The sequence below is a fragment of the Emydura macquarii genome, unplaced genomic scaffold (genome assembly GCF_026122565.2).
Source record: "Emydura macquarii macquarii isolate MOO-44397 ecotype Brisbane River unplaced genomic scaffold, CSIRO-AGI_Emac_v2 contig_480, whole genome shotgun sequence".
In the NCBI taxonomy this organism is placed as follows: Eukaryota; Metazoa; Chordata; order Testudines; family Chelidae; genus Emydura; species Emydura macquarii.
In genome coordinates this window covers 959,535-981,895 of record NW_027130617.1, presented here as the reverse complement: position 1 = coordinate 981,895, position 22,361 = coordinate 959,535, and the positions used below count along the sequence as shown (strand labels likewise).

The 22,361-nt window shown below is 38.0% G+C and overlaps 1 protein-coding gene across 1 annotated transcript; it reads left to right on the top strand.

Annotated features, from left to right (window-relative positions):
* The first annotated feature begins 972 nt into the window (after nucleotides 1–972).
* On the top strand, nucleotides 973–17,517 carry ATP6V1G3 (ATPase H+ transporting V1 subunit G3). The gene is made up of 3 exons (XM_067538228.1): nucleotides 973–1,067; nucleotides 8,754–8,854; nucleotides 16,532–17,517. Exons 1-3 carry the CDS (start codon nucleotides 986–988, stop codon nucleotides 16,703–16,705), a joined length of 357 nt encoding a protein of 118 aa, XP_067394329.1. The 5' UTR covers nucleotides 973–985; the 3' UTR covers nucleotides 16,706–17,517.
* Nucleotides 17,518–22,361: the final 4,844 nt, after the last annotated feature.

Here is a 22,361-nt window from a genome sequence, read left to right as displayed (position 1 = left end):
AGCCCCAGTCCTGTCAGAGGTGAATGGAGGTAGCATGAAAGGATTCATTATTAAAATATCTTTTCAAAGACTGTACAGTGCTTGGCTGTAAATAGTCAAAATTTGATCTATGCTGCGTGTCTGTGAGTGGTGAAATAGGGAAGAGAATCAAGGGCACTGAACTGAGCAGATTAGCAAGCATGCACTATTGTCACTCACGGGTTTGACGGTCATGTTGCTTGTTAGCGGGAATCAAACCCAGGACCTCCAAAGTTATGAGTATAAACCTCGAGCTTGAGCTAAAGGGCTAAATCTCCTCAGGCGTAGCTGCTGCAGACTCCTGTTCTCTATGGATCAGACACAACTGCGGATACAAGGCAGCCACTGAACACATGCTTGTTTAAACTAGTTTCTGCAAATTCTTGTGCTTGGAAGTCTGAAATTCATTTTTTTGCCAGTAAGACTCAAATTTCCAGGGAAAGCAAACATAAAGAGAGGCTCAAGCACAGTTCTATTTATTGGCCCAAGTCTACTTTGTTGGCCCTACTATTCTGATTGAGGACCCAGGGAAACTGCTATTGAAAGAAAATGGAAGTAGATCAAAAAATGTTTTGTTCCTGATCCCACTAACAAGAGTCTAACAACTAAATTCTGCTTCAGAGGGTTTTGTTTTGTTTTTTAAAAACACACCCCCTAAAATCATAAGCAGTTTGGAGAGTCACTCCCTTATTTTCTCAGTGTTCTAATCAAGTCATTATAGGGCTGGTGTGAGCTAGAGAAGGAAAGAATCTCTCTTTAAAACCCGTCAGTGTGGTTTTCCAGATTCAATCCTGTCTTTTTCTTACATAGCAACAACCTGGCTAAAGCAGGCTGGATTGGTGCAGATTGGATGGAGCTTGTACTGAATGTTGACACAACAAAATGCACAACAAAGAGGCAGGCGATGGTATATAATTCCCTTGCATCCCCAGTTACTACAGAGGCACACTGGACCCAACAAATCAGCATGACCAGCCAGTCTCAGGGAATCCAGCAACTTTTACAGGCAGAAAAACGTGCCAAAGACAAACTAGAAGATGCCAAAAAGAGTAAGTATCTGGCCTGGGTTTACTGTATTTTCCTGCTGAATTCTCATTAGATAAAAACCACAATATTTTAAAAATAATAAATGTTGAGTTATTTTTACTGGCCAACACAGCTGAGCTTCCCTGGAAGGTTTTGTAATTTGCTTCTGGTTTATCAAAGATGCAAATTGCTATCCCCCAGAGCAACAGAGAAGCGGGAAGGGTATTGTACCTGTCAGCGTTACTATCTAGCCCTAAATGAAGCCATAGAGAGCTTTGCCTGACTTAGGGCTGCAGAGTCAGGCCCTTGACTCTGGTGACTTGAAGCTGATGGTCCCTTTTGATTTGGGTGAGTTTTTTAAAAAATTAGTCAGCCAGAAGGAATATTTCCAAATCAGGAACCCAGATAATTGATCAGTATAATTATATCCATGCACTTAAACTATGCCCATACTTAAGAATCTTGCAGAATCAGGACCTAAGATGTCAGGTGCACTTACTCCTACTGTCATCACCTCAACCACTGCCACACCACATGGGATGCTCGCAGAGCCTTTATAGCTTAAAGCACCTTCCAAGCCCTCTGGAACCAGAAACTGAAATGAGAATGCAAAGTGCTTCTCACAGTGCTGCGCTATAGGGATGAGAGTCAGGAAATACAGAAACCCCGCTATTGAGTGTTTTGTCCAAGTTACAAAACATATTTATCAAGTACCTGCTTCATCTATATTGTTTTTAAGCATATTATGTTTGTCTCCTGTTCAAGAATTACTGGTGAAGGGGAAACAAGTAGAACCTGTCTTGAACTATTTTATTCCTTAGTATCAGAACTAGGGGCAAGAGGCAAGACCTTTCTCTAAAAATTTGGCATACCAGATTCACTCACAATCTAAAGAACCTGAACAGATTTTTGTGTGCTAAATATTGCAATCTGTTCCCATTAGTATAAATGACAAAAGTCTCAACGACTTAAATAAAGGAGGTCAGGCCTTAGCAAGTTTCCCATTTGACCTTTCTAAGAACCAGTTTACACACAGATTATGTACTGGTACAATATTTTTAGTTAGGGGAATGCTTTTTTGACTGTAATAATTATACTGGGACAGCCCCTGGTGTGCACACATTTATACCAGTATAACAGGTGCCTTATATTTGTATAATGTATTCTCCTTCCCTTAGAGGAATAGCTATACCAGTGTAAGGTCTAGTCTACAGTAGAAAAGGTTGCACTATTAGTGTAGCAGTACTGCAAAACCTTCCTAGTGTAGATGCAGTTTTTACCAGCAAAAACGTGCTTTTGGCAATACAGCTTATAGCAGGGCCCATAACAAAATAAGGTATACCAGCAAAAGGATTTTTTTGCCAATATAGCTGCATCTGCACTAGGGCTTTTGCTGGTATAACAGTGGTCTATCCATGGTATTTTCAGAATTCTTCTATAAACCATAATTTAAAGGATGCCAGTTTATTATTGATTGTTTGAAGATCCATGTTTCACAGCCGTAATTTAACACAGACCAGCTAGACTTGTCTACATCTAGAATAACTTCAACAACTTCAAAAGAATCACTCTGCATTTAAATCAATGTAAATGACAGCAGATTTTGACTCATAGTTGGAAATAAATAAAATACAATGTAAACAAAAAACCTCAAATTTTTCTGAAAGTTTTTTTAAAAAGAAACATAATATATCTGATAAAATTATCATTTAACAGGTAACCTGTGCACATAGTAATTTGTAAAGCAAGTCAAGCATGTTCTGTTTCACTTCAGAAAACATCAGCTTTAAGCCAACTCGTACCAGTTAACATCAGAAGATCCTGCTCAGAGGTTGGCAATCAGCAAATCTTAGTTGCAAAGTAAAACAGTGAACTTGTCCTATCTGTTCTAATGCAGTCCTTTCTATGTTAAACAGTAAATACGACCTATATTATCATTGGAAAACAGCTGTTGTGCAACTGCTCCAGTGGATTTTGCAATAGGGATAAACAAACGACCTCTAGAACCTAGGATAAGACTGCCAACTCACTTCATACATTGCAGAAATAACCTTTGAACCCAAATATCCCTTTAAAATTCTTGCCTCCCCTATTTTCATTAAGAATTGCCCAATCTCAAAAATAAACATGCATTGTCAGAGCAGTGATGTCAATCCATCAAAGTTCCTTTTGGCTAGAACAAGAGAGAAAATAAAAACTGATAGAAACAAGATTTTAAAAACAAAATGATGTATTTGACCTTTTCTTGGTTAATATCTGGTATATATTTCATGTAATATAAAAACTTCAGATACCGATCCACTATATTAAATTTTTATAAAGTGCAATATATGCTACTCAAAATGAGTATTCCAAATACCTACATAAACAGACAATTTAATATAATCTTGAAGGACAACTAAAATTATTTTAGTTCTTATTTTATTTAAAATGTCATTTTAGTGCTTGGCAAATTACCATTATTATGTCATTCACGTGTAGAAACTTAGCAGAGAAGCCTGGGTTCTGTATTTGAAATTTCAAAGCCTATTTGACCAAGGCAGCTTTAGTTTAATGGAAAGTGAGATGCCACATTTTACTTTTTGATCAAAAAATGTTGTAATGACCGATTTACTTTGATTTTTTTTATTTAATTTTTATGTATGACCTCACAACCCTACAGCAGTCCTAAAATCTCACCAATACTTTACTTATAATCAAGGCTAGTATATTACTATTAAAGAACTACTGCACCAAGAGTACATTTTTTCTTGACACTATTTAACAATGCTTTCCAGCTGGAGAGAGGAGATGATGACTAGTAAAGAGCTATTAAATCACAAAAGTTGAAATTGCAGCATGGCTAGCATGAGAGCAGTGCAGAAGTATAGGAGAGCATGCCCCTGCACCAGCATGCCCCTGCACCACATGTGGGGGGAAGGGGAATGGGGACATCACAGAAGGGGAAGCAGCTCCAGCAGAACTGCTATGTCCCTTCCCAGACAGGTGGATGAGAAGGGGTGGGGAGTGGGCAGAGCCAATGCTCTGTTCTGCTGCCTACCCCTCTTGCCCTAATAAATGTGCCTTTTCAATGAAATTCTCTTGGTATAAGATCTGATAGTTGGTGCTGAAGCTGGTGACAATGGTTTTTGGTCAAAACTCCATGTCAGCATAATTACACACACACACACACACACACACACACACACACACACACACACACACACACACACACACACACACACACACACACACACACACACACACACACACACACACACACACACACACACAGGTAAAATGTATTTTCACTATATTCACTGCTTATTTTTGCCCCTCCTGAAATGAATATAGCAAATCTTTCTTTATCGTCAGGTTGGCCTCCCTGCCCTTCAGATATTTCTAGCTGACACTTCTCAGTAGTCTTGGCTGAATTTCAGTTTTCTGCCACCACCAGATATATAGGGCCAGATCCACTGATTTGAGCAAAAGTGTACTGATTTACACCAGCCAAGAATCTGGCACATACAATCAGCTGTATCCATGAACAATGGACCTAACTTTGAAAAGCAACACCTTGTGCAGATAAGGTAGCAGACAAGAAGTTAATGTTAGCCAACCTGATTCACTAATTTTGGTTTGCCTCTAGTGAAACAGCAGGTTTAGATCTAGTTAATACTTAATCAGGTGCAATATATGCACAATCACATACTTGGCAACTGCTGATTCTGTCCCCAAAGCAGCTACACTAGCAGTAATTCACACCCAGCTCTTCCATTTAATTAAATAGAAAAAACAAAGTCACGGGTGTGCCATGACCAATGGTACCATGGAGAAACCAAATGGCTGCCCCTGTTAAGTGACAACCAATGCACAACAGCAGATACAATATATCTTACACACCTTACTTACTAGAACACAATAAAACATTTCAGGGGATTTTTTTTCTTCATCAAATTAATTACCCAAACCAGAGAAATTCAATTTTGTAATTCATCTTAGTTTATTTAATATGGGGGCAGGAGGGATTGTTTGTTTATTTGTGTGTGACCAAATATGTAACGAATGTACTAGAGATGGGCCCCAACTGGAACTCCAAACCAGAAACTCCCTCAGGGCTTGTCTTCACTTACATCCGAGGCTACATCTTCACGGATGGTGGCAAATTCACCGCCATCAGATCAACTTCTCTGGATTGACTGAGTTACGCAAGTTTGATTCGGCGGCAGTCAACCGGAGTTACGCAAGCTGTGCAAAAAACTTGCGTAACTCCCGTCGACTTCTCTGCTTCTGTTCTGTGCGCCGTCTTCACTGCACTGCGCTGATGGGAACCGCGTTCCCATCGATGCAGCGCTACGCCACTTGAGGAGGTGGCCTTAATACGTCGATTTTTAGATCGACTGAGCAGGTCTTCACTGACCACTCAGTCGATCCAGAGAAGTCGATCTGACGGCGGCGAATTTGCCGCCGTCATTGAAGACATAGCCTCAGACTTAAGGGTAGCTTGATTTGTTCTCGAGATCCAAACCCAGACTGTGAGCTGATGTACATCAGTACAGCTCCATCAAAGTCAATTGGAGCTCTGTTGGTTTACATCTGCTGAGAATTTGGCACCCTCATTTCATTATTAAGAGGTAGTTCTATACAAGTCTTAACTGGAAACCCAGATCTTAAGATCTTCAGATTAGGGGGGTTGTGTTTCAAAATAAAGACCCAAACCCAGCTCCAAATTCTGTTGCTCAGGCCATACATGAGGCATTCAGTTTGTGCTTACTGCTTCTGGAGATTTAGAGCCGTAATGGAAACTGATGCAGCAAGGTCTGATTCAATAAATACAATCTTTGGAAAAGAATGTACTTTAAATCTCAGATGGGTAAAAGATTGTCCATTCTCTGCCGTTCTCCACATACTCCGAGCAATCCCCAGTGACATGTAATTAAGTAAACAGAAAAATATTCCACAAGATGGAGTGATGTTCAGTAAATCCACAAGGTTCTAACCACCTATTGCTCCTTCTGTGTAAAGGCTTTATATAATCACACCTGATCTCTCCTGGAATTCCACAATAAACACACTCAGTGAGCCATGTAGCCCATAAATACTAGGCTTTAAAAGGAATTTAGTGTGGTTGGTATTTCTCGGCTTCTAAATCCACTCACTGAAATGCTGGCACTGACTTTGTATTGGCCTGCCCACTGAGCAGATAATTTACCCCTGGATCAGTCATTTTTACAGAGAATTTTCTTGAACTACAGACCCATTTAAAGCACTTATTTTTCTTTACACAAAGTTCAGGTTCATTTCTGAGCTATTACTAGGGGAGTTATATTACTCTGTTACATCTGTTATGGCTTCATTTGTGCAGAACAACTGAAACCAATCCACAGTAGCATGCTGTAAAACAGAAGAAATGAACAATTGCCTCAAGTCTGTTATCTGAACTAAACCATGTAAAAAAAGTGGATAGTGAAGGCCTTATTGTGTTCTCACTTACCCCAGTTTTACAACATTGATTTGAGTAGCATTACTCCTGATTTACAGTGGTGCAACTGACATCAGAATTAGGCCTTTATTGTCTAGCAGACTCTGTGAGAAATGGCATTTGCGGATTACGTGCACTTTATATATTAGTGGAATAGATTCAAAATGTGGCACATCTCGTAGCAAGTTTCACCGTAAGAGCAGATTAAAACTGATCTGCAAAAGGCTTAATAATGTATAAAGGCCAGTATATTTAAGAGTGGTGTGGGAGGGGTCAAGGGGTTGGCTTATTTAATCATAGAAATATCAGGAATGTCAAAACTCTTAGCTGTCTGATTTTGCTGGAAAACTTTTCTGGGGGTTTCAGAAAAAATATTTTTAACTCTCACACTTTCATTGAAGGAGTATGTATGCTGAATCATTTGCTCCAAAGTGTTAATAGTCATTAACGTTGAATAGGTATTAACAAAAATTAAAGGATCTTTTAAGCAGACTAAGACTCACTCTCTTAAATGCACGGCATGGCTCTTGTGATCAAGGGTGTCCGAATAAATTATTTTTTTGGTTAATTGGCCAAAACAAAAATTGGGGGGAAAAATTGGTTCAGGTCAATGCAAAATAAGTATTTTGGGCAAACTGAAGAAATCACTTTTGTTCAACCTGAAACAAAATATTTAATTTGAGGAGTTTTGCCTATTTTTAATAAAGTTGAAGTAAAATTTCAAATTTAAAGTCATTTTAAATTAAAAAATCTAAACATTTTGTTTTAAAAAACATCAAAATGAAATGTTTCAATTTTTTGGATTTTTTTTTTTAAACCAAAACAATCCAGCAAATCCACAAAATGTTTTGGTTGACAAGAATCTGCAAATTTTGGGGGGGAAAAAAGATTCATTTGAAAAATTCCACCATGCTCTATTTGTGACATCATAATTTCATTAATTCATAAGTCATCATAGAGTCTTCCAAGCATGACAAGACTTAATATAAAAAATAAATAAATAAAAAACCACAAAAGTGACAAACCCATTTCTGTTTCCTCATTGCAGATCAGCTTTAAATCTAGCATTTTATAGCTCCATCAGCTGAAAAGTGCTGGTTTCCCACAAAATAGTTTGTGGAGAATTTGCAGGGTCCTGTAAGGATCAGTGGGATTTTGCCCAGATTCTATAAAACAAACAGACATAGAAACATCAAATTCCAGCTGTTATTACAAGTTCAGGACTCGTTTCATGTTCCAATACCACAAGAACCATGTTTCTACCAATTTTTTCTCCCTCCTCCTACACATAACTTCCTGCCAGACCCAGGAGTTACATATTTTATATACGTTCCAGTTCTGCAATGATTTTACACACTACTTACTCATTGAAGTCAATGTGACTGTTCCCAGTGTGTAAAGTTAAGCACGTGCAGTAGTCATTTCAGGATCAGGGCCCTAGTCTTTACTACAACCTAATGGTCACTTAGCAGAATAATAATAAATAAAATAATAAAAATAAAAATCTCTACTTTGTAATCACTTCCATGTTTCCACACATTAGTACACAAAAGCTGCTTTGATGTTCTCTGTGTCTTAAACACCCACCTGTGTATTTTACAAATGTTAGGAAGAAAGGGGGACAGGCAATACAATGTAAATGTTGCAACTTAGTTTGCTAGTGGCCAAGCTGTATCTTTGAAGTGCTTTGGAAATTTGCCAGCATTAAATAGAATCCAGTTGGTGTGGCCTGAAGGATTCCTGGCAGCAAATCAATACAGCAAATTTTACAGAATAATGTCTCTTCCAATCAGTGACAACTAATATCTGTTCTCTGGTTGCTACCATTGCCAATTAAATAAAGAAGCATTTTATTTAAACATGAAGCAGTGATAAGAAATTGTCATTTATGTTGTGATAAAGAACCCAGTTGAAAATGCTGTATGCTATAGTTCACAAACCTGCAAACTTTTTATGGTTGTTGTGTACCTGTAGATAAAAAGGGCCTGATATCATAGGTTGGGCACTTTACTGATTAAGGAGCACAATTTCTATTGGCTTTCAGTGGAACTTGTGTTTCCTAAATCATTTAGGCACTCCTGAAAATCTTACTTGCAGTCCATACACAATCAAAACTCCCATGGACTTTTACTGGAGATTTGGCACATGGAATACTATGCTGTGTAGAATAAGTACTGTGTGGAGACAACCAGCTCTTCAGGCATAATGCTAATTTCAAAGTAACCCTCTATTTCCTCTCTCTGTCCAGGAAAGGGAAAGAGACTGAAGCAAGCCAAAGAAGAAGCCACAGCAGAGATAGACCACTATAGGTTACAGAGGGAGAGGGAATTCAGGCACAAACAATCTAACGTAAGTAAGAAGCTTACATACATATTTCACAGAGGCTCTGGTTCAATATGCATGTAAATCAAAAGAGAAGAGCGGGAGGGAATGATTCAATAAGCATTGTATTAGGTCCTTACTGTAGATCCTTTGTGTACAGTACACTATCAGAGCAGGCCAACAATTCATAATGACTACATTCACGTATTCACTGAAAATATTAGTGATGGGGCTGGACTGCAAAGTTTGGCTCTTTTCACAGGCTACAGGGACTTAAGGATCTAGGACTGTGGATCTAAACTTTACTAAAATTCAGGACTGTTTTGATGCCCGTCTCTTGGGATATATATAGATATAGATATTAATGCCAGGCAGATTTTCTGTTAACATCAGAGCAGAAGCTGGAGCAAGGTACAAGTTTTGATTGCCAATTAATATATAAAGAGTTGAGCTGCAATGAATATGAATGTAGCCCATCCCCACAGAAATAAGACTATTGAGTTCAGAAGGCTTTGGGTTAGGCCCGTTTAGAAGCCATTGTGTTTATTCATTTATAGTGTTAGGCAAAGTTTTACAGACAAAACTTTTTTTTTTTCAGTGAAAAATGCAGATTTGCAACACCAAAATGTTTTGCAAATTTGATGTCATTGGTTGCAAAAAACAAAAACAAAAAAACCCCACAAATACAAAAAACACCCACCACAGAATTCTGACAAAATGTGAACATTTTGTTTTGATTTTTTCGTTTGAAATTACTTTTCATTGCAAAATTTCCTTAATTTGTTGATATATCTCCAAACTGTATAAAAAACATCTTGATTTTCTCAAACACATTTCATTTGACCCAAAATGATCTTTCCTTCAACTTCTTGATTCACCAAAAATTTGGGACATTTTCATTTTTGGTCCAACTCAAACAGGTTTTTAAAAAATGTTTAAACTCTCAGTGAACTGAAAAATATATTATTTAACTAGTTCTGATAATTTAGTCTGATCTTCCAACTATGTACGCAGCAACATCTGTTCAAAACTTATTTTTTCATGACATTTTCATAGTAAAACAGTCATCTGGCTGACATTTTTGTACCTAAATTTCTGAATTTTAGTGTATTTTAGATACGTCCTTTTGCAATTTTCTCTGCTGTTTTCATGAAGGGGTATCTCAAATTATTCTCTTTTCTTTAGTGAACTTCCTTTTTGTCTGATTCCTTGCAAAGCTACAAAAACCACATGGGGAGGAGAAGAGGAAGTCAAATTTATCAGCTTGTCACTTCAGCCACAATTCATATAAAACATGACTTTCAAGCAGAGATCATAACCCCTAGGTACAGATATAAATACAGACAACACCACTAATACATAATGTCAGCTCCAAGAGATAATGTCACAATAAAGCAGGCAGGCTTGTCCTGCACATACTATTTCAGAATTTTACTGACAATAAAAAAAAAGTAACATATCTTTCAGATGTGTTCAACTTTACATTCAAGCCAGACAGAGAGAATCTGTGGTCTGATGCCTGAAACAGCAAAGGAGAAAGAAATTTCTCTGTGCATCATTTTGAGCGCAATCTTCTCATTACACCCACAATTAGCATAATGAGCTAATATTGTAGACTGTAGATTGAAGTAGTTTATACAAGGTGACAACAGCACATATAGCTCTCCCAATGCCAGCCTGTTGTGTAAATAATCATTACAGGCCTCCTTCACTTTCTCCTGACCCCATTATGTCGGACATTTGTCTGTCCCAGAAGAATGACAACATTATTAACCTAAGTCTGGAGGGCAGAAAGGAGGTCAGTGCCAGAGCAATGGTCCTTAACTAGTTCATTGTGCTGGCTCATATATTCATATGAAAACTTTATAATTCCACAGTTATTACAGACACACTTTAATGTGTTTCATTAGAGATGTGTTGGCTTAAATTCTGTGCCGACTCACACCCCAGCCACACCAGATCAGACCATAATAAACAACAACAACAAACAACAATTAGTGTTGAATAAGAGAGGCAATTACTAAGATCCACCTCAGCAGTGTGCAGAATTTGAGCCCAGATCTGGATCCAAAATTTGGCAAATGGGCTCATCTTTGTAATAGACTAAGCCAATCCCCCAGATGCTATCTTTGGGGTACAAAATCCATTTCTGAATTTTGAGACCACCTCTAATAGTGAAATAATACTATGCTCTACCACATGAGGTCTCAGAGAGCTTTATAAACATTAATGAATTAAGCCTAAGAAATGGGGTGTAAATGCATAATTTACACTGGGTTAATTTAAACTAGAATGAATGGATTGCACACGGCATTAATGTATGGCACCTGCCTGTGGAGATACAAGGCCTGATGCTGATCTCATTCACACCAGGTGTAAAATTAGGAGCAACACTACAGAAGTCATTGGATTGATATAAAATCCTCAAAGTCAAAACAGCTCATAGCTTAAATACAGCATTGCATGAAATTCAGTAATATGAAGGGTTTGGGACTCCGTAGTAGAACAAAGGACACGAAAATATCCAGGCAGAAGTTTAATCTTTAACTTAAATTACTGTATTTTTTCTTAAAGTGTTAATTAAGGGGGAGGGGTCCCTGGTGTGGCAGAGGCTCTGCCTAAGGGCGCAGTAATTTTCTTGAGTATTTTCCATGGGGTTGGTTTGGAGACAACATAGCCACCCTGAATCTGCATAAAGTTCTCTCCATGGAGATGCTCCCCATTTGGAAGAAGTCAGATCTGTCCTAAGTAAGGCCCTCAGGGTTTGGCCCAAAGTTAAAAAAAAAATATATATATATATATATGCTAGTTAATATCCTCATAAAAATAATTATTACAGATAATAATAATCCCTTCCCAGCATTTAACATTTTGTCTGTTTCCTTTCTTTCTTTCAAACTAGCAAAAGCTTTAAATCTATATTATGGACCAACTGCTTACTAGATGCAATTTAGAAAATGAATATAATTTCAGTGGAAATCCTTCTAAAGGATGATCTTAAGTTACTCACCTTATCATCTTTAAAGTCATGCTGAAGTCACAGGAAAATGAATTTGGTGATATTAGGTGAGCAGAAAGAGACCCACTGATTTGGTTGACTTCATGTACCCTCTCTATACACACACAACATGCATCATTTGAAAGCTTTTTATGTCTACTTTAAGATGAGGTATGATGTGGAGCTGTCACCTTAGAAATGGGAGTAAACAATGACACTATCAGCACATTAAAATGACCACTTTGAAATATTTGCATTTGTTTCTGTTAGTTTAATGACTCTATGTATTATTTCAAAATATAAAATCGTAATTCTTTATGGCCTCAAAGCATCACAGAAACCATCTAAAGGGTAAAACAAAATGTAATAATAAATTTGTTTAGAGCACAAAGGGCCTCAAATACTAAAGTCAAGCCAGGTCCAGCATATACAGCAGAATCAACAAGATCTATCCTGCACCTCTCCAGAATTTCCCAATACATGCTATAAAACAGCACAGGGTGTGAAAACCTCCCAGGCAAATCATATTGGTACCAAGTTCATTTGAGAGAGTCCATTTAATTTGCCAAGCAACAGCATACAGCTGCTGATCCTTGGTCAGAATGGCATGCTGCTGTCCTACAGCTGTTGACTTTTCCTTACATTTCAGCACTGTAGGACAGATTCTGGCCCTGTCAGCTATTTTGGCATCCACAATAGGTGCGCACATACAACTTCTTTGTTGCAAGCTTGTGGCTGAAACCAGTCCAAAATGGAATCAACTGAGAGCAAACAATATCAACATCATTTGGCATTGGTAGAACGTCACAAGATGGTAGTCTTAAAAGTTTATTTTCTCAAGTACTATTTCCATGGCAAGTCGATTCTGGACATGTTCTAGTTTTTCAAATGCTGCACACTGCATCAGAGACTGATTACCTGGGGAGAGTAAGTGACTTCCCCGCCCTCCCCCCCATGATTCAGTAATATTTCTTGTGATGCTGGACTACCTGCAGTCTATTCTTGAAATAGCACTCTAACCACTGAAAGGAAGGTATTCCTTCCATCAGTGGTCTCCACGCTGATGTCTATATTATCATCTCCTTCATGGATGAGATTTCCACCAGCATGAAGTGCTTCAATTCCATTTGGAATAAACACACCTCCGTAGAGTCTTTCCTCTTCAGTTTTTGTAGCACAAGCAATGAACCACCTTAGCTCACTGTACTTGATGCAGAATCCCTGAAGGTGTAGTAGGCTAATTAAATTGTGAGACCCAAACTCAGGGGTAGCTATGCAGCAAGGCTTATGTGCAGTGATGGGATAATTTTGAAAATGGTAAATACGATGCATGCCACAACTGATAGGCAACTCCTCTGCTTGCCTCCTGAAGGACTGACACTCATTGCTGGCTGAATTATATGCCTCTTTATCTATCAACCAAAGGACAAACTCCTACAGTAATTGGGTAAAAAAAAGTAGCTACCCTCTGTAAACTACAATCTCCTGGCTTCGGCTAATATGCTGAGGCTTTCATTTTGGCTATTTCAAACTGAAGGATTCAAGCAGCATTATGCAAAACCACTTGTTCACTGAAAGCAGTTCATCAGCCTTACTCCCCCCAAAATATCCACAAAACCTTTGGATGACTTAAGTTCCTTCCTTTGATTACTAGCAGCTTGCATACCATCAGCTACTGTCACTACAGTGCACAGAATAATGGTAGACTTGCCTTGTCCAAGCTACACGTGAAAAGAAATTGCAGAACTACAATGTTTTTCTAATCTTGTCTGTAATTTGCTAATGGAATAGTTTGCAGTTTCTACACCAGAGAGAAGTAGAGCTTTATATCTTTGTAGCGGTTTGGGCAGGAGAAGAGCCTTCTTGTTTTACAAAAGATGATTGTCTATCTCTTCAATCAACTGATAAACATAAGGTAGACCTTATTGTTGCAGTGTAACTAGATGGTTTTGCTTTAAGATTTATTTGACATGGGTAGGAAGAAAGGCATGCTGAGTGATAAACTGCATCCTTAGCAATCAAGTCTTCCACAGGTATTCCGTCCAACATGTCATCATCTCCTCTTTGAAGTGCTGACTCACTCAGATTGGCTGCTCTCTCAAATATTTCTAATTCACAAAATTTCTTGTCTTTCTTATGTGCTGCTCTCAAGCAGACAGTGCACCAGGACCAATCACTGGAGGATGTGCTTGCTCTGGTGGCAGTAGAAGCACGTGAACATGATGCTCTCTGAGCAGATTCAAATTTTGTTTTCTTTTCTGAGTTCAATACATCCCTGACATGTGCCAAATTTGATTTGCTTGTATTTTTCCAAAAGCAGCCTGTGAGATAGAACATCTAAACTAAAACACTCACCCAGTAGCCACCAAAACAATTGATCTATCCTGACTTCTGCCACCACAGCATCATGGAATTCTATCCAGCACTGGTGGCTTTTGAAAGTTTTGCATTCTTTTGATTTTTTTGACAAACAACACATTTTTCAAAGTTTGTGGGGAGTCTTTTTATCTTTGAAGTAAGCTTTCAGAGACGGATATCCTCCATGTCTTCATATACTTCTCTGTAGCAGTAAAATTCTCAAAGCATATTGTTAGCATTATCACCACTACCACCACCATTTTTCATTTTGTAGTTTCATACTTGTGCTAAATTACATATAAATTAGATCTGTTAGTATCAAAATTGCCGTTTCTGCTTGATTCAAGTCAGTTTGAAGCTGTGTACTGTCATCTCTAACACTGATACTGACTGTGCATAAGTATCACTGAATTAAAAACCTAGCGTCTAGAACATTTCATTGGCTCATACTACATGCATAGGCACTTACAAATTAAAACCTTCAACCAGACAGACTAGATGCTACATTGTATGTACAAAAACTTACAGATGGAGGAGCATTACATTAGGGATTCACATGCATTTTATATCTACCTACGATGTAGTACAAACCGTTGGCACGAAATCATCTGCTACTGGTGCACAGCCTTCAGCATGAGACCGATCTGGTCAGCAAATTTCAGCTGAAAATATAGAAAACTATTATAATCACTTGTGAGATACTTTGACTATTAAGAATACGCAATGTGAAACATTTCATGTTAGTATACTGCAAAATGTTGATATTTGCCCTTTTTGTCACATGCTACACAACATCACCATTTCTGAAAAGAAAAAAAAATGACCATGCAAAAACTATTTTTTTTCAACAGACTGTCGTTTGGTAGCTTTGACTAAAAAACAACACATTAAGGTGTTGAAATTAACGTAAACAGTAAAAACTATAGTCATAGTTAAGTTGCAGTATTTTTGGAACTGTGAAAAAATTGACACTCTTATTTTGCGTACTACTGTTTCACTTCGCCTTCAGACTTACAGCACAACTCTACATCATACCTCATCTAAACATACATAAAATAAACTTTCCAATAATATATGATGAGAGTGTTTGTAGGATGCATACATTACATTCCAAAAATATGGCCCTTTTGGAGAATTGCTTTTGGAGAATCACCTAGATCATCCCTTGTAACTGTGACCTTTGGCCACATCACACAACCGCCACACAATTTAACTCAGCAACTCTGCTTCAGAGCCACAGGACTGAAACAATGGTAGGGTTGTAACTTGTCAGGACTAAATTGCGTCGGAACCACAGAACCTACCCCTACTGTATTTTGTTCCTTTATCACACTTATGGGGTATTCTCTTTAGCTAAGGATAGCTACAGTATATTGAACTATTTTTTTTTAATTATTGTAGCACTAGCCCAGAAAAAAAATGGAACTCTTACGGAAAAGCCCGATAGAATTGAAGACTGATGACAACAACTAGATTCTATCAAGATCTAACAGGCTATCGTTCTCTATTCATTTCTTTCTCCAGATATTCTGAGCCATCATATAGCAGGGAATATAATTTTCAATTAAATTCTTTAGGACTTTCCATAAGTGAAGCATGCTCTCAAGAAGTTGGGGCAGTGGGTGGGGGGAGGGATGAAGTCACAGATTTAGAATGTGTGCATCTGTTTACAACATAACTTTGCTAAAATATTCCGCTAGTCTAGAAAGAAAGGAAGATTCAATTAAATTCTAAGCGAATGTCCTGATATTTACTGTGCCAGAAGCTGTCTGGTATTTGGCCAGATAAGAAAATTAACATTAAAAGGCCTAAAATGAGGCCTATTGAGGGTTATACATCACTAACGACTGAAGATATTTCAGTGTTTTGTAAACATAAAGGCTTCGTTTATTTTATTTATTTATTTGAAAGCATTTCCATCTTCCACACTTCAAAAGCCATGCTGGCATTAATTCCATAGGGTCAAATAAACCTATCAGTGATCAAAAGTAGTAGATAGATTAGAACAATTAATCAATGAAATGAAAATATTTTAAAATGTTATAGAAGAGAAAAACTCTTTTTTTGTAGATTACACATTGTATGCAAGAGTGACATTGGAAATCTGCACTATGTGGGGATGTACCATTGCTAACAAGTTCCAAAATAGTTCCCACTAATCCTGTTTATTATGTACGTGGTTTAATCTAGTTTAAACTTGACTCTTAGAGAGCATTGTGAAAGGTCTGTATAATGTTTATGTTTGGGGACAGAAAGTCATTCTTAGAGGCTGCCTCAGTTACAGAAAACACATCTGTGATGTAAGCCTTTATTTTGCTCACAAGGTTTCTCTTGTTTTGCCTTTGTAGATAATGGGATCCCAAGGTAACCTCTCCACTAAAATAGAAGAGCAAACAACAGAAAAAATCCAAGATATCACCAGTAGCTTCCAAAAGTACATGGAAAACCTGATGAAACAACTTTTGAACATGACATACGACATCAAGCCTGAAATCCACCCAAACTACAGAGGCACAGTTTAATTCCCATTGATGTGTGCATGTATCAACAGAAGGCATGCTGCTTTCCTGATAACTAAAATGATCTTCACCTTGATTGGATTGTCTGTATGTGAAAGAGAAACACTAAGCCCAAAGCACATAGCCAAACACAATTTTTTTATGTGACAAAATTCTACAAGGTTTCAGTAGCATTTGATGGAATGGAATTGTTTTTCCTATCAATAGCTATTACCCAGTCATTTAAATAGGGGCCAATCAACAATAGCAGAATAAGTGATTGTTTGACACTGACAGCTTTTTAGTAGGTGTCTTTATTTCTGTTCTGTACTACTTGGGGTGTTGCATGAAATAGATTGTTCTAATCCTTAGCGCATTTAAAATTATCAGAGATGTGATAAAATTTCATTTTACTTAAAATTAAAGAACTACTCTCTTGTTTTGAGCAAATGGAGTGGGTTGGCTATGGTGATTATAAAGGTAGGCTATTTTAGTTTCCTGTATGCATTTGCAATGATCTGTCTAGAATAATGACCTTTAAATCACAACACAATTCAGACAAGGTGGGTGACCAACACAACTACAACAACGCTGCATGTAATAACATGACCAACACGATGACTGCAGTAACGCTGCATGTCATATTTCCATAGTGGTGGCTGTTCATAATTTGTAAAGTGTAAATGCACAATCTAGTTGTGACTGATTTTATATATTTGCCTGCCCATGCCACTCTCAAAGAATTGTCCTACTATTAAATTGCACTATTTACCCTACAGACTTTGCCTTAGTCCTGAAATCGATATAAATGATTTGTACTACTAATAAAATAGCTTTAGCTCAAGAAACATAATAGAATATCTGTCATTATCTATTTTATATGCCTTGAAGTAAAAAAAGGGTAGGGCTGGTTTCTGCAATCCTTACATTGATAGTACCTAAATCCATGAGACGTTTCACTAAAGACAAATTATTTAGGTCCAGATCCTACTATTTTTACTTTGGGCCAGATTCTCCCATCTTTGCTCCCCTGGAGTAGTTCCTTGGTCCTCAAATAGTGCCATTGATTTTGAGGAGTAAAGCACTACCCAAGATGAGAATAGCAGAATCTGGCCCATTTTGATCCAGCCCCTGAGAAGTCATTGGAAAGACTCCCATTAACTTCAATGGGATTTGGATCAGGTCCCATGTCATGAGCCCAGCTGAAGGCTTGTTTTCATTAGCAAATTATGCCAGTTTAGAAAATAACCTTAAGGAGTTGCATTAACTAACAAAATAATGGCCGTGACTTTTTTTAGTCCATGTTGACTGAAACAAGTTGTGTTCCACTTCATGTCAGTTGGTCACAGGCAAATCTTTGTTCCAGTTAGGTTTACCCTGATGACATGACGTTAAACACAGCTTGTCTCTGTGCAGAGTGACTGCACCACCATAGTAAACTGTGTCAGTTAATAGGACTTCTCAAGGTTGTATCCTAATTCTATATAACCATCTAGTGAAAAGAAGCCTTGATTATTTCATTCTTCTGTGGTTGCTCATGCTCTGTGTATACAAGCACACTTCAGAAGTGAAATTCAAGTCTGTTCTGAATTCCACACCAAGAGAATATTGAGTGTCAAGGAAAATGTTTTGTGGGTGGCTTTTTAGCATTTGCCAACAGAGCACTTATTCTGATGTTTCAAAATGAAAAATATATGATTTGCTACTGGAATGAAGATACGAAGTGAGTTAAAACAATTCAGGGAGAATGGCATAAGACAATTTCTTGTAATGGTTGCACTTTAAAAGTGTAGAATGATTGTTTTCAGAAAGCTTTACAGCTTTTAAAACAGAGGATTGTCTTCTGATTTCAGTTACACTGATGTAACGCCAAAATAAATACAGCAATTTTAGTGGAGGTACTCCATATGTACACTGGTTAACTGAGCCTGGTCTACAATGTAGAGAGGATAACTAACTTCATTGTACAACACTGGACTGTAGGGGACACTTGTCCTCATCTTGAGTACAGCGTGATCCAAAGTCCATTGAAGTCAGTGGGAAGATCAGGTCCCTGAAGATCAATTGTGAAGCATGTTAATAGATTTTTTTTTTTTTTTTTTTTTTTTTTTTTTTGAGTGTTTCAGAGATACTTTGAAAAGTGAACCTTCTCTTCAGGAAACAAGCACCGAACCTAAAAGTTTCCTATACAAGCAAGCACACTGACAACAAGAGCACCTCACCTGAGTAAATAAATAAATAAATGTTAACAGCCCCACAGCTGTGTGGGATGTGGCACTAGGTCAGATTGCATCATGCATTCCCACACAAAACACTTATGCACCTGTTTAGAGAAGTTTATTGAAGTATGCTTTGAGTGTCTATATGCAAATGATGACAAAAGTGATAAATGTCTAAAGTGTTAGATGCTGCCAGACGAGGATGAGTATAAGTGATGAACAATTTAAGTAGATTGAGTAGGCTTTGGAAGCATAGATGTAAGGTGAAATGACCCAAGAAGGAAGCATGCACTAGTCCTGCAGATGTTTTGAAGGATACATCAATAATATTAGCAAAAAAAGTATATGTTCTCTTCATGCCTTGCCTCACCCCTTTCCCCTTTGGCTGTGCTGGTTTTTAAGACAAGAGGAGAAACTATTTAAATTGATTGATTACCCCCCCCCCTTTTTTTTTTTTTAAAGTCATTAAATTTTTCTCCAAATGCATTTTGTGATACATCTGGCCACTTGTGTCCAGGTTCAGGATTTCAAATTTGAAACCTCTGCTAATGCTCCCCTAAACAGCCAGTCATCTCTCCCTGACACTTGCCATTGTGCTCCTGGCTTTTCCCACATCTCCTTGGGGGTGCCCCGTGGCCCTACCCACTGGAACTATGTACCTTCTAAACAAATAAATGGAGCTTTTCAGAGTTACAGAGTCAGATGCAGAATCCAGAGTCACACAATGTTATGTCTATTTCGAGTAATATTTAATTGTGATACAAACCTATTGCATGGAGAGTGGAAAATTGCCATAACTCTGTGGATGGCAACTTGGGAAACAAAGCAGAAGTAGTTGTTCAAAAGGCCTGCAACCTGACATGCACAGAGTTAAAGCTCCTGGTCTTCACTTCAAAAGCTCTGCACAATTCTGCTTCTGCTTATAACTCTGCTCTCATTTCCTCTTACTCCCATTCTTGCTGTACATGCTCTGTCCATGCCTCCCCCTGCCTCCTATTTCTCCCTTCAATTCCACCACTCAGTTTTGTCCTATGCTGTCCCTTATGTCAGTATATGTCCTAATTGACACCCTCCCATTCTCTCTCTCTCTCTCTGTCTCACACACACACACACACACACACACACACACACTTACTTTACTCTAATCTCTACTTAAATCACACTTATTTTATGAATCTACCATAGCCACCAATAATCTACTATAATCTTTAAATTTGGGTCTTCATTCAGGCAACTGGTATATTTTGTGTGTATCCTATATTGTCTGTCTTGCTTTAGATCCAAATCCTTCTTGGCTTACTCAAGTAGTAGCAATGATGTCTATAGGATTGCTTGTGTGAATAAGGCATAGAATTGTAATTCCCTTGGGACAAAATTCTTATCTTTCCCTGTGTATCACACAGCACTGAGTACACAGTCAGCACTCAGTAAGTGTGAGGCTTCCCATGTAAATGATACAGCCACATTGCTGCTCCTCTTTGCCTCAAGGGACCATTGACATTGAATATGTTCTTTTAAGGTCTGATGGACTCTGTCTTGAGATTGCCCCTCCTGACTGCAGATCACAGATTGTTTTCAATTTAAAAAAAACAGCTTTTTACTAAAAAAAGAAGTTTTACCTCTAAGAAACACAAAATTTGCTCTAGGGACAGTGGGAGATTAATCCCAGAGGCCTCAATTCAGAAAAGCATTTAAGCAATGAATCAGCTGAGACTTAAGCATGTGCTCAAAAGCTTTCTGAACAGGAATCCTTTCCTGGATCAGTGAAAAGAACCATCCGTCACATAAAGAGATGAATTCACAATGACTGACTAACTGTTTGACTTTTGAGAACTCTGAACCTTGGAAGTTCATGTGCATTCTCTGTGAATTTGACCGAAATTTCCATTTCACAGGAAATTCCATGATTTTGAAATTTGTTTTCATTCCAAATCTTGCTCCTACTGAAGTCAATCACAAAACACTTATTTCATTGGGAGTAGGACTGGGTTTACAGTAGCACAGCTGCCATCATATAGCCTAAGGAATTGGTTAAATCTTCCAAAGGCTTGCAATATAAAGTTATAAAATGCCTTGGCTGTCTCAAAAGGAAGAGCTGCACTATAAATATGATTTAAAACCAAACTAATTAAGTTCCCTAGAAAAAGAGAACTAAGAAATACAGTCAAAAGCTAAGAAGGAACTGCAGTGGCTGATTTGGATAACTCATGACACAAACCATTATTTCCAATTGTTTGAATTTGTAAGTTTGTGAAATGATATCCTGCTGCCACAGTTTCTCTAGCTGACTACACTTAGAGAAAAATTTTCAGTTATGATCCATATGGATATAATGGCATGATTCCTATACATGGGAGATCTGTGATTTCATCTAACTCCCTTTGTGCAGGGTAGATAGTATATCCATACGGGTGTCTTCCCCAATTCAGTTTCATTTCACATTATCACTTAGAGAATGAATTCTAAGGGGTGTTTTTCTGACTAACCATTATGCAATTTCCTACAAGGAAGGAAACCAAGATTTTGGGAGTTGGAATCAGTGTTAGCTTATAGACTGAAATTGGCTCCATTCCCCTGATTTAGATTGCAACAGGATTTATATCAGTGGGATTTTCCATAATAAAATATATTCTGAAACCTGGATTATCAGTACAGTATCACCTGCTGTTATAGATGATCATTTATATAGCGTGACAAGAGCATGCATGAGGTTCTTTGCAAAAGGGTGTAAGACACAGTCCGTGCATAAAAGGCCTTACAATTCAAGGGATCATGAGTAAAATCTTTGTATAAAATGGGGTGACCTGACCTGCTAGGGATCTATATCCAGAGGAGCACAGGCACTGCTAGAGAAAACATGGGAACAAGCAGAAACCTGGCACAGACTGTGAGACCTCTGAGCCATTAACTACTATGGATGGGAGTACAGCAGCCAAATGGACCATTGAAGCACAGTAGCTAGTGTACAAGGTGGTTTTGGCCAACAACTCTGGGACAAACCCCTCATTTTACAGAAAGTGCCAGGGGCCTTTAGGGAAACATTACCAAAGGGGTCTCTGCATGACCACCTGTGTACATGGTTTTCAAGATCTGATTTCTATGCATGCAGACATGGAAACTGACACTTGAATGTATAGGTGTGAATGCTTGAAAAACGAAAATGCAAATTTACACTTGCACAAACAGGCCTTGCTCAGAAAAACTGGCCTTTATTATATACACAAAGCAGAAGGAATCTTGGCTTCTAAGGATTGATCCAAAAGACCACTGCACAGGGGAACTGCATGGATCTTAACGTGTCTACCTCGGAAGAATGAGATTTCAAATCCTGAGATCAGACATAAATCCAAATCTGAATCTTAGACCACTCAGCCATCCTTTCCAACATTTCAGAAATAACCGCCAAAGATATCTGAAATAAGTGCATTTCCAGTGCACCAAAAGGTAAGACATAGCAGAAG